At 43.2% G+C, this 13,797-nt stretch overlaps 1 protein-coding gene across 1 annotated transcript; it reads right to left on the reverse strand.

The window, feature by feature from the left end:
- Nucleotides 1–2,349: 2,349 nt before the first annotated feature.
- On the reverse strand, nt 2,350–9,162 carry LOC108699642 (RIIa domain-containing protein 1). The gene is made up of 4 exons (XM_041574008.1): nt 9,022–9,162; nt 6,118–6,194; nt 5,677–5,722; nt 2,350–2,606 (listed from the first exon to the last, which is right to left on the reverse strand). The coding sequence occupies exons 1-4, from the start codon at nt 9,160–9,162 to the stop codon at nt 2,538–2,540; spliced, it is 333 nt and encodes a 110-aa protein (XP_041429942.1). The 3' UTR covers nt 2,350–2,537.
- Nucleotides 9,163–13,797: the final 4,635 nt, after the last annotated feature.

Below are 13,797 nucleotides of genomic sequence, written 5' to 3' on the forward strand. Positions count from 1 at the left end.
TTTCCTAACGACCCGCTTGCAACTGATGATGGTGGAGGCTAAAAACAGATCTGTGATATAAACAGACTGACGCTCGCCTACTGCTGGGGGGGGGTCATGTGACTGGCAGCCATATTGTTCTATCACATGCCTGCCATACACACACACATATATATATATATAATACAGTCATCCCATTAACATCACACCTATAGATCCCTCTCACATACACTATATATACACTGAAAGCTCAATTTTAAGTGCTCTGATGTTAAGTTTTCCCGCATTTTACATTTTTTATTTGTGGTCCCACCAATTTATAATTCATTTCAATGGGTGCCTTGTATTAACCACTCCCTCCTGACGCGTTTCGCGAAATTAGGCGCTCCTCGGATGAAACGCGTCAGGAGGGAGTGGCTAATACAAGGTATGCAGACGGGGGGGGCTATGAAATAGTTTATTGATGTTTCTATACTGTGGGGAATTTGCACAATGAAATGCTTTGATTATATAAATACATGGACCTATGCACAGTACTCATGAACAGCAATGAACCCATACAAACAACTGATTCAGTGGGTGCATTTCCCTGATTTCAAGTCATGTTTTCCCGGATTTTACATCAAAATGTTGTCCTGATGTTCCCATAAACTGCTTTTTTTTCCTCTATGAATGTTATTATTTGTGAAATAAAGATAAAATACTAACCGGATGCATATTTGCTATGGTTCTGCCTGTTAATGGTCAATTGCAATGAGTCCGCCCCTTTATACAGTCCTGCACCAATCACTTCTTGCTTCTATAGATGGTTCTGCTCGCCCCACAATTTGGATCCTAGTGGAGAGCTGCTGAATAAAAAGCTAAATAACTAGGAATAATAAAAAATGAAAACCAATTGCAAATTGTCTTAGAATATCCCTCTCTACCTCCTACTAACCGTTAATTTAAAGGGGAACAACCCCTTTGATTAAAATGGGATTATTGCCCATTAAACTCATTACCAGCCCCCCAGCACCACATTACACCTGCCCCCCCTGCTGTCCTTGAGACATTATTTCTCTTCATTCGGCCGACATGGACCTACAGTGGGTTGGAGACTGAAGAGAAAGTATGGGGTCATTTTGGGACACGTCATGTTGGCAGGGATATCCGACTAATCTTCTTCCATTTCTGGGTGGGAGTGGGAGCTGACATATGGTTTGCTATAGTACAAGCAATGGATACTAGGGAAGCATTCAGTGGGGCCAACAAAAGACAAAAGTCCATTGAGTTGAACCCTAAACAAAACCTCTGCAGAGCAAACAACCCCCCAGCAGCCAGCTGTCAGTTAAGCCTACCCGGGAGGTGGGGGTCTTACTGATTGTGAAAGGGCAGGTGTAGCCACAGGGTGTGTATATCACACACGCATATAGTGGGGCTGTGTAATGTGGAGCTGGAGAGAATGTCTCCTGTGTTTCTCTGAGCTTTCCATGACACACACACATATATATACTGTATATAAATATATATATGGCTTCAGTGTGAGGAAGGAGGAAGGATATCTATCTCTCTCTCTATCTTGAGCAGCCAATACTCCTTCCTGTAATGATGCAACGGACAGTCATTATCCTTTTCTAGGAATTTGTTAGAAAATAATATCAGCTCCGTCCCAAATTGAGTTATTCACGGGCACAGGAAAGGGAAGATGTGTTAGTTTTCCCTTCCATGCTGTAGCCTTGTGACTTCTAATATCCTTATCATTTACAGTAGGGGGTACATTATCCCTTATAATACATGAGTGATACTCAGAGTTCCCTGTATAACTCAGCCTGCAGCCTTGTGCCTTTATATGGTCACAGAACAACCCCTCAGTGACTTCTGATATCCTTATCATTTACAGTAGGGGGTACATTATCCCTTATAATACATGAGTGATACTCAGAGTTCCCTGTATAACTCAGCCTGCAGCCTTGTGCCTTTATATGGTCACAGAACAACCCCTCAGTGACTTCTAATATCCTTATCATTTACAGTAGGGGGTACATTATCCCTTATAATACATGAGTGATACTCAGAGTTCCCTGTATAACTCAGCCTGCAGCCTTGTGTCTTTATATGGTCACAGAACAACCCCTCAGTGACTTCTAATATCCTTATCATTTACAGTAGGGGTACATTATCCCTTATAATACATGAGTGATACTCAGAGTTCCCTGTATAACTCAGCCTGCAGCCTTGTGCCTTTATATGGTCACAGAACAACCCCTCAGTGACTTCTAATATCCTTATCATTTACAGTAGGGGGTACATTATCCCTTATAATACATGAGTGATACTACCTCAGTGACTTCTAATATCCTTATTATTTAAAGTAGGGTGCTGTCCAGTCCATACAAATCTGAGAAATAATGGGGCCACTCCACATAACAAGAGAAGGAATACATTACAGGGATATGGGAGAGAGCTCATAGTACAAGTTGATCCAGGGACTGGTCCCATTGCATCTTGGAGTCAGGAAGGATTTTTTCCCCTCAGATTGAAGAGGCTTCGATTGGAGAGTTATTTTGCCTTCCTCTGGATCAACTGACAGGCAGGTTATATATTAAGGTTGAACTTGATGGACGAGTGTCTTTTTTCGACCTCACTTCCTATGTAAGAAGAACATTCCCATAATCCTCGATTATGAATATAATGGCTGGGTTTAGAATGTGGGGCTTTGGGTGGTTTATCCTATAGGAATTCTCCCCACTTCATTCATTCACTGTACAGTCTGGGAGAGAGGTCTCAGGACAGACACACAGACAGACAGATGATGCCCCCATTGCAGTTAGGGCCCGGCAAGCTCCTCATTTATCTAGATACAATGCCCCCGGGCTCACAGCGACTCTCTCTCTCTCCAGAGATCAATGCCGACAGCCGTTTCCCTTAATCCATGAAAATCCACATTATTTTTCCTGCTTTAACTGACAGTTTTACGATACAAAGTATCAGTGGTGCTTTGCCTGCTGCTATAATGAATGGAGAGACCCTGGGGGAGTGAAAGGGGGGTAATGTATTATTTCTGTCCTATTCAGTTTTCTTAGAGATTAGGCAGATCCCACCCCCCCCCATGCTGTAGAATAATGGGGGGGGGGATGAGGGGGAGGGGGATGTACTACAGACGGCAGCTATTCACTGAAGAAATTTAATACACAGAATGTGACAGGAGATAAGAGACTCCTCTCCCACCCAGACTGCCCCTCTCCTTCCTGATCCTGCACCCCGAGCCTCAGCACCCGAATTATTACTCACTCCTTCTTCTTACCTCCTGCAAGAGGACCCCTTGTATAGTACCTCCCACCCTTACACTAAATACCTTTATATCAAACGCTGAATTCTGAATCCTTCTTGAAAGATTCGGCTGAATACCGAACTGAATCCAAATCTTAATCTGCATATGCAAATTAGGGGTGGGAAGGGGAAAACATTTTTTACTTCTTTGTTTTGTGAGAAAAAGTCACGCAATTTCCCTCCCTGCCCGTAATGCAAATTAGGATCCGGATTCGGGCCAACAGAAGGATTCGGCCGAATCCGAATCCTGCTGAAAAAGTCTGAATCCTGGCCAAATCCCGAACTGAATCTGGATTTGGTGCATCCCTAATATATATATATAAAAATATATATATATATATATAAAATATATATATATATATATATATATATATATATATATATAAAAATATATATATATATATATATATATATATATATATATATATATATATATAAAATATATATATATATAAAAATATATATATATATATATATATATAAAAAATATATATATATATATATATATATAAAAATATATATATATATAAAAGTATATATATATATATATATATATATATATATATATATATATATATATATATATATATATATATATAAAAAAATATATATATAAAAAAATATATATAAAAAAAAAAATATATATATATATATATATAAAAAAATATATATATATAAAAAAATATATATATATATAAAAAAATATATATATATATATAAAAATATATCTTAGATATATATATAAAAATATATCTTAGATATATATATAAAAATATATCGATATATATATAAAAATATATCTATATATATATAAAAATATATCTATATATAAAAATATATCTATATATAAAATATATATATATATATAAAAAAAAATATATATATATATATATATATCTTGGTGCCCAGAGCATGGGGAAATGCGATGACCTGCTCGAGGGCACGGGTACCTGATAGAAGAGTCAAGCTCAGGTTCTGTGGATCTGATTGGTTGGCCTTTCCCTCCCCCCCCAGGCACGTAGCACTCGCAATTGATTGAACCTGGAAGCAAATATTTGGTGGAGGAGATGCCAAATAAATCATGGAATCCCCATAACATGGGAAGAAGAAATAATAAGGCTCATTCATGAATATTAACACAGTTTAGTGGCCTTTTATCATTGTGACAGTTCCCCTTTAAGCAACTAGTGATTAATGGCGGCGCTCCATAATGCCACAAGGTATGTAGGTCTGTACAATCGCTGGAGGTAGGTACAAGGGCAGCAAGTATAGGCGAGTCCATGCCACCTTGGAGGCTGTGAGTGAATACTAAGCCATTCCTTCAAAATCAGATCCATAATTAATCATGGAAATGGTGTGAATGTGTATAGGCCAGCAATCTGTCACTTGGCAACTGCCAACCCGTGACTTTATTATAGGCTCATGACTCACAGGTACTTCACACTTGGCTCTGGGCCCAGGGGATGCTGGGAAACTGTCCCACAAGGCTTTCAAACAAGACTCGCATGATTTCAGCCAATACCCACTGCCAGCGACTGGGGGGTCTTGGGACTCACTCAAGGAAATATGCTGCCGTGATCTAAAGGGGTTGTTGGCCTTTAGAGTAACCGTTAGTATGATGTCCAGAGGGATTTTTATTTTTTATTATTTGTGGTTTTTTTTCAGTTATTTGGCTTTTTATTCAGAATCTCTCCAGTTTGCAATTTCAGCCATCTGGTTGCCGGGGTCCAAATTCCCCAAGCAACCATGCAGTGATTTGAATAAGAGACTGGAATATGAATAGGAGAAGGTCTGAATAGAAAGATGAGTAATTAAAAGTGGCAATAATAATACATCTGTAGCCTTATAGTGCATTTGTTTTTTAGATGGGGTCAATGACCTCCATTTGAAATTCGGAAAGAGTCAAAGAAGGCAAATAATTCAGAAACTATAAAAAAAAAGTGAAGACTAATTGAAAAACTTCTTAGAATTAGCCATTTTATAAACATACTAGGTGAACCACCCCTTTAATGGGAAGGCAGTTGTGCTACCCTCACTAAAAGCCCTTGTGTTGTGTGTCAGGGCGGGTTGCTATCCCCTTTAATCCCACAATAAAGTGGTTGCTGCCTCCTGATTAGTACTGACAGTTGACACCAGTACTGCAAGTACCTGATCAAATGAGATCTGTGAAGGGTTCAGTCCAACTGCCACTCCAGCAATGGGACAGACCAGAAACGCACTCAGCTTGGTGCAATAGGGATTATTACCTACAGATATTAAGTGTAGCTCTGCAGCTGCAAATATAAATTACATGTAAAAGTTTGGGTTTATTTATCCTTTAAAAAGGTTACACACCCCCATTTCCTACTGGGACAGGAAACCCACTAGTGGGGTTGGGAGACACGGTACCTGCAGCGACTCTCGGATATTCTCTGGCCGTCTCAGTAGAACTTCCCTGAAGGGAGAGAGAAGATACAGAAATGTAGGTTATTATCACTGCCCCCCTCTCCACACACCCCATTCCCCACACTGCTCTGCATCATCACCCCTATAATGTGAACTGTCATTCTGATTAAAGTAACAGATGTCTATTCTTTAAGTAAGATATTTCATCTGACCCCCCCATCCTGCTGCAAACAGCTCAGTCCTGCTGTGAGTCCCAAACTGATGGCAGAAGCAGTTGGTTGGCAAGCAGCAGGACTGAGTTACTTGCAGCAGGAACATAATGTTAGGCAGGGAGAGCACAGTAATAACAAATTTCCTAGGGTTTGGGTGGATTTTGTAAAGTCATGGCATGTGGCACTTAGACACGTGGCACCCTCACCCGGGGTATAAGTGTGGCGCTCTCACCCCAAGAAGCCAGATATGAGCAGCTGCATCTCCTGGTGCTCTCGCAGGAAGGTCTCATTACTTACACGCGTCTGGATCTGCACAAAAGATAAGGGAACACTGGGACTTTTCGGATCAGAAGATCAGTATCAAGAGACAAAGAACTTAATGAGCCGTTGCATCCGTCTCCAAAGCAAACACCTTTGCCGATACTCTCATTAATATTAATATGGGAAAGAGCTGACGGGAGTGATATAGAGTGGCCCTCTAACAAGATTCACTGCAGCAGAACCAGCCTTGTAGCCCTGACTTTATAAGCGGCCATGTATTGAGCCCTCTGTATGGGCCAGTCAGCTCGAGTTGCTCTCCCAGCACCCAACCACCCACCATGTACCCAGGGCCTGCTGAACTATACTGATACTCCACCAGGCTGGCACTAGGAATATCCTATACACAGGATGATAATATGATGGAGTCAAGTTGGATTTTAGTGGCCCAAATATGGCCCTTTTATTATTTTGGGCATCACTGTTTTCTTTCAGAGACACATGCAGGTTTGTCTCCACGTGATCCAATTAAGGGCATGGCCCAGAGTCCTTTCATAATAGGACTGAATGCAAGAAAAGTGAGGAACATTTAGTAAATTAGGACAGGATTGAGACAGTAGGGCAAGATGGAGACAGTAGGACAAGATGGAGACAGTGGGACAAGATGGAGACAGTAGGAGAAGATGGAGACAGTAGGAGAAGATGGAGACAGTAGGACAAGATGGAGACAGTAGGAGAAGATGGAGACAGTAGGACAAGATGGAGACAGTAGGACAAGATGGAGACAGTAGGACAAGATGGAGACAGTAGGACAAGATGGAGACAGTAGGACAAGATGGAGACAGTAGGGCAAGATGGAGACAGTAGGGCAAGATGGAGACAGTAGGGCAAGATGGAGACAGTAGGGCAAGATGGAGACAGTAGGGCAAGATGGAGACAGTAGGGCAAGATGGAGACAGTAGGGCAAGATGGAGACAGTAGGACAAGATGGAGTCAGTAGGAGAAGATGGAGACAGTAGGAGAAGATGGAGACAGTAGGGCAAGATGGAGACAGTAGGAGAAGATGGAGACAGTAGGGCAAGATGGAGACAGTAGGAGAAGATGGAGACAGTAGGACAAGATGGAGACAGTAGGACAAGATGGAGACAGTAGGACAAGATGGAGACAGTAGGGCAAGATGGAGACAGTAGGAGAAGATGGAGACAGTAGGACAAGATGGGGACAGTAGGACAAGATGGGGACAGTAGGGCAAGATGGAGACAGTAGGGCAAGATGAAGACAGTAGGGCAAGATGGAGACAGTAGGGCAAGATGGAGACAGTAGGAGAAGATGGAGACAGTAGGGCAAGATGGAGACAGTAGGAGAAGATGGAGACAGTAGGGCAAGATGGAGACAGTAGGGCAAGATGGAGACAGTAGGAGAAGATGGAGACAGTAGGACAAGATGGAGTCAGTAGGAGAAGATGGAGACAGTAGGAGAAGATGGAGACAGTAGGAGAAGATGGAGACAGTAGGAGAAGATGGAGACAGTAGGGCAAGATGGAGACAGTAGGAGAAGATGGAGACAGTAGGACAAGATGGAGACAGTAGGACAAGATGGAGACAGTAGGAGAAGATGGAGACAGTAGGAGAAGATGGAGACAGTAGGAGAAGATGGAGACAGTAGGGCAAGATGGAGTCAGTAGGAGAAGATGGAGACAGTAGGAGAAGATGGAGACAGTAGGAGAAGATGGAGACAGTAGGAGAAGATGGAGACAGTAGGGCAAGATGGAGACAGTAGGAGAAGATGGAGACAGTAGGGCAAGATGGAGACAGTAGGGCAAGATGGAGACAGTAGGAGAAGATGGAGACAGTAGGACAAGATGGAGACAGTAGGACAAGATGGAGACAGTAGGACAAGATGGAGACAGTAGGACAAGATGGAGACAGTGGGACAAGATGGAGACAGTAGGACAAGATGGAGACAGTAGGGCAAGATGGAGACAGTAGGAGAAGATGGAGACAGTAGGGCAAGATGGAGACAGTAGGGCAAGACGGAGACAGTAGGACAAGATGGAGACAGTAGGACAAGATGGAGACAGTAGGACAAGATGGAGACAGTAGGACAAGATGGAGACAGTAGGGCAAGATGGAGACAGTAGGAGAAGATGGAGACAGTAGGGCAAGATGGAGACAGTAGGGCAAGATGGAGACAGTAGGAGAAGATGGAGACAGTAGGACAAGATGGAGACAGTAGGACAAGATGGAGACAGTAGGGCAATATGGTAAGACAAAATACAGGGACTAATAAAGATAGTGTCAGTAGTACATAATAAATACAGTAGGTGAGACACAGCAGGAGGATACGGTTGTCAAAGTGCAGCAAAATGACAATTACACTTTGTACCTGTATAACCTGCGGCCCTTCAGCTGTAGAAGGAGAGAGAACTGCAGTTCAACTACAACTGAAAGTCTATAAACAGGAATGTGTTGAGTTTGGGGAGAGCTGAATAGAATTCTCTCAGTAGAATTCTCTCAGTAGAATTCTCTCAGTAGAATTCTCTCAGTATAATTCTCTCAGTAGAATTGTCTCAGTATAAAAGTGTCAGTAAAGTCTGAAGACAAGAGTGAGGGGCAAGTAGTGGCCATTGTGTGAGGCCTGAGATGTAGAACAAGTGTCACTAGCAGAGGCCTAATAACTAATAGTGTCTGTCACGTGATACACTGGCCCCTGTATGAATGAATGACGTCACTCAGTCAGTAAGGGTCGGGGTCGGGCAGGAGGTGTCTGGGAGTAACAGGAGGAGACACAGTGATTTGCTAAATCAGGAGTAAAACGTGTTAGAGTCACAGACAGACGGTGAGAGACACAACTAGGGTCCAGTACACAAGTCTCACACCTTGAACTCCTCCACTCGCTGCCGCTGTTCCTCATTCAGACCCCCGGGTCCGGCGCCGCCATTTTCCTCAGTGTTACACAAACGCCACTCACCTTCGTTGCCGTGGAAACCGCCGCTGCTGTTTCTGTGGAAACGCGTCATATGACCTTGTCTACAGGATTCCGACCTGAAGCACCGCCCCGTTGTACGTCACTAGGACTCCTCCCTCTAAACCCTTTAGTGTTAATGGTGTGTTGGGAGAGTTGTATCTTTTATTCTGTGCTGTCCCTGCAATTTGTGGCCATTTATCCTCTTGCCCTTTCGGCTGTAGCCTTTTCTCATATTGTATTTTCTTGTATGTGGCCCATGGGCCCCTGTTTTATTCCCTCTGCCTCGCTCTCACCCCTCTGATGTCACAGAATGGCATAACCCATTTCACTTTTACCCCTCTGATGTCAGAATGGTATGGCCCATTTCACGTTCACCCCTCTGATGGCAGAATGGTATGGCCCATGTCACTTTCACCCCTCTGATGTCAGAATGGTATGACCCATTTTACTTTTACCCCTCTGATGTCACAGAATGGTATGGACCATTTCACTTTCACTCCTCTGATGTCACAGAATGGTATGGCCCATTTCACTTTCAATCCTCTGATGTCAGAATGGTATGGCCCATTTCACTTTCACCCCTCTGATGTCACAGAATGGTATGGCCCATTTCACTTTTACCCCTTTGATGTCACAGAATGGTATGGCCCATTTCACTTTCAATCCTCTGATGTCAGAATGGTATGACCCATTTCACTTTCACCCCTCTGATGTCACAGAATGGTATGGCCCATTTCACTTTCACCCCTCTGATGTCACAGAATGGTATGGCCCATTTCACTTTTACCCCTTTGATGTCACAGAATGGTATGGCCCATTTCACTTTCCCCCCTCTGATGTCAGAATGGTATGGCCCATTTCACTTTCCCCCCTCTGATGTCAGAATGGTATGGCCCATTTCACTTTCACCCCTCTGATGTCACAGAATGGTATGATCCATTTTACTTTCACCCCTCTGATGTCACAAAATGGCATAGCCCATTTTACTTTAACTCCTCTAATGTCAGAATGGTATGGCCCATTTCACTTTCCCCCCTCTGATGTCAGAATGGTATGGCCCATTTCACTTTCACCCCTCTGATGTCACAGAATGGTATGATCCATTTTACTTTCACCCCTCTGATGTCACAAAATGGCATAGCCCATTTTACTTTAACTCCTCTAATGTCACAAAATGGTATGGCTCATTCCTGGAGTATCATACAGGGTTGGCAGCTGTGCAGACAATATTCATACAGAAATGAAGGTTGCCATCCTGCTGGTATTTAACAGGTCCTTCTGGTGCAAATGATACTTGATGTCAGGGACCAAATGTAACAGTTATAGGAGGGCAGGTAGTGCCAGAGAAAGTCCCAACCCCAATAAAGGCATGGGCAATGTTTTGCGAGCGCTTAAATTCTTGTGACAATAATTATTTGTAGCAACTTGTGAACAAATGATTGTGACATCACTCAGTAGCATAGCCCCGCCCTGATGCCATTTAAATGCCTTAATTGAGATATTAACCCTTGTACTGATGGAAGCACAAGTTGTGGTTTTGCCTTCACGCTGATTCAGCACGGGATGTCTATGGTAGAGAAGAGAGATTATGATACAATGAGGGACATTAAAGCCATCCTTCCTTGGGAATGTGGTGGTCTTTGTGGATGTTAATTCTTCTTTTGTGCTTGTTCAGTTAGCAGGGGATCTGATCCCCTCAGCCTGATGTCCTGAGCTGACCCCAAAAAGCTTTATCCTTTATGCAAGGGGACTGCCAACCCCCCCTGTACTGACAGCCGCTGGGAAGGGAACAGCTGGGGTGTCCCTTTTCCACATATTCCCCCCTGTACAAAGAGAGAAAGACATTGACTGACTGGATCTTCCCAACACTGCAGGTTAGCATTTCCTTATCTGCCCTAGTCACGGTTCTTGTTTGTCCCAGGAGAGAGTATTATCCGGCAATTTCATTAAATCAGACCCTGTGATAGAACCTCATTTCCATTTCACAGGGAAAGGCCTGCCCCAAGGTCTTCTTATTAGTCAGTCACTTCTCCTTATTACTGAAAAGCAGAGAGTGTACAAAAAGTTGTGACAGCCCTAGGACCCAAATATAGACAAGCTCTACATGGTTGTAGTTTTCAGTATACTGTAAGACAACATGAAGAGAGTAGGACAATATGTAGACAGTAGGACAAGATGGAGATAGGAGGGGAAGAAGGAGAAAATAGGACAAGATGGAGACAGTAGGACAAGATGAAGAGAGGAGGACAAGATGTAGACAGTATGATACGATAAAGACAGTAGGACAACATGAAGAGAGTAGGACAATGTGTAGACAGTAGGACAATATGTAGACAGTACGGCAAGATGGAGAAAATAGGACAAGATGGAGACAGTAGGACAAGATGGAGACTGTAGGACAACATGAATAGAGGAGGACAATATGTAGACAGTATGACAAGATGTAGACAGTAGGACAGCATGAAGAGAGTAGGACAATATGTAAACTGTAGGACAAATTGTAGACAGTAGGACAAGATGGAGATAGGAGGGCAAGATGAAGAAAATAGGACAATATGGAGACAGTAGGACAACATGAAGAGCATAGGACAATATGTAGACAGAAGAACAAGATGGAGAAAGTAGGACAACATGAAGAGAGTAAGACAATATGTAGACAGTATGACTAGATGGAGACAGTTGGACAATATGAAGAGAGTAGGACAATATGTAGACAGTTGGACAAGATGGAGATAGGAGGGCAAGAAATAGAAATTAGGACAATATGTAGACAGTAGGACCAGATGGAGGTAGGAGGGCAAGATGGAGAAAGTAAGACAATATTGAAACAGTAGGACAAGATTGAAACAGTAGGACAAGATGAGTCAGTAGGGAGAGGTGGAGATAGGAGGGCAAGATGGAGAAAGTAGGACAAGATGAAGATAGTAGGACACAGTGCAGCAGTAGGACAAGATGGATACAGTAGGAAAAGATGGAGACAGTAGGACACGATAAAGACGGTAGGGTGAGATGGAGACAGTAGGACAAGATGGAGACAGTAGGACAAGATGGAGACAATAGGTTGAGATGGAGACAGTATGACAAGATGGAGACTGTAGGGCAAGATGGAGACAGTAGGGTGAGATGGAGACAGTAGGACAAGGTTGAAACAGTAGGGCAAGATGAGAAAGTAGGGAGAGGTGGAGATAGGAGGGCAATATGGAGAAAGTAGGACAAGATGAAGATAGTAGGACAAGAAGAAGATAGTAGGACACGATGGAGACAGTAGGACAAGATAGTGACAGTAGGGCAAGATGGAGACAGTAGGACACGATGAAGACGGTAGTGTGAGATGGAGACAGTAGGACAAGATGGAGACAATAGGTGGAGATGGAGACGGTAGGACAAGATGGAGACTGTAGAGCAAGAAGGAGACAGTAGGGTGAGATGGAGACAGTAGGACAAGATGGAGACAGTAGGGCAAGATGGAGACAGTAGGGTGAGATGGAGACAGTAGGACAAGATGGAGACAGTAGGGTGAGATGGAGACAGTAAAACAAGATGGAGACAATAGGGCAAGATTAGATCAACAGTAACATTCAATATTATCTAAAAACAACGGAAGGGCCATAAATCAGACTGAGTTTTGGGAGTGAGAGGGCAGTTTTCCTCCAGAGATTCCAGAGCCAATGCTGTCTCACACCCATGATCAATAAAAGATCAGAGTTTCCCATAAAAATATAAATACTGATATTAAGTTTTCAAAAACAATTCTTGTCACTTGTAAAGTGCCCACCAATACAAGCACATGGCAGTTAGGACAAGCACTGGAGTTGGTGAAGGGGCAACAGGAGACCCAGGAGAACCACTGATTTAAAAGTTACATTTGTCTGCCTTTGGGAAGCCATTTAATACATCCACTGCTCATTTTCCAGCATCCAAGGTTCTCCACCGTACTCTCCCTTCCTCTCACTGTTTTATAGGTTTCCCTATCACCGTGTGTGTATAATTCTCATCTCTGTGTGTGTGCGAGTGTAAGAGAGATACTGGGGGGAGGGTACAAGCAGGTGTGTGCAGGACCCCAACCTCAGATAAGGATTCTGGGGGATGGGGTCTGGCAGATGGTGTTTAATCTCGTTCTCGTAGCAACCAGCAGTGGAGAGGCAGCGTCCTCCTAGCACTAATGAAGTGGGTACCACCAATTTTTTATTAATACAACCCAGTACTGGCACTTTGAACCACAGTGACCCCTTTATCATGTAACCATCAAACAACAGGGGATAAAAGTAACTCAATTAATGTGCTAAAAAATATTCCTCTGTTCCTCTTCTTCATAAAGTCTGATACAACTTTATTGATCCCTGGTAAGGTCTCACCTAGAGCTCTGGGTTCAGTTCTAGAGACCCGATCCCCAGGGGACAGAGAGAGACAGTGATACCACTTTATAGATCCCTGGTAAGGTCTCACCTAGAGCTTTGGGTTCAGTTCTACAGACCCGATCCCCAGGGGACAGAGAGATACAGTGATACCACTTTATAGATCCCTGGTAAGGTCTCACCTAGAGCTCTGGGTTCAGTTCTACAGACCCGATCCTCAGGGGACAGAGAGAGACAGTGATACCACTTTATAGATCCCTGGTAAGGTCTCACCTAGAGCTCTGGGTTCAGTTCTACAGACCCGATCCCCAGGGGACAGAGAGACAGTGATA

Source organism: Xenopus laevis, chromosome 8L (genome assembly GCF_017654675.1).
Source record: "Xenopus laevis strain J_2021 chromosome 8L, Xenopus_laevis_v10.1, whole genome shotgun sequence".
NCBI lineage: Eukaryota > Metazoa > Chordata > Amphibia > Anura > Pipidae > Xenopus > Xenopus laevis.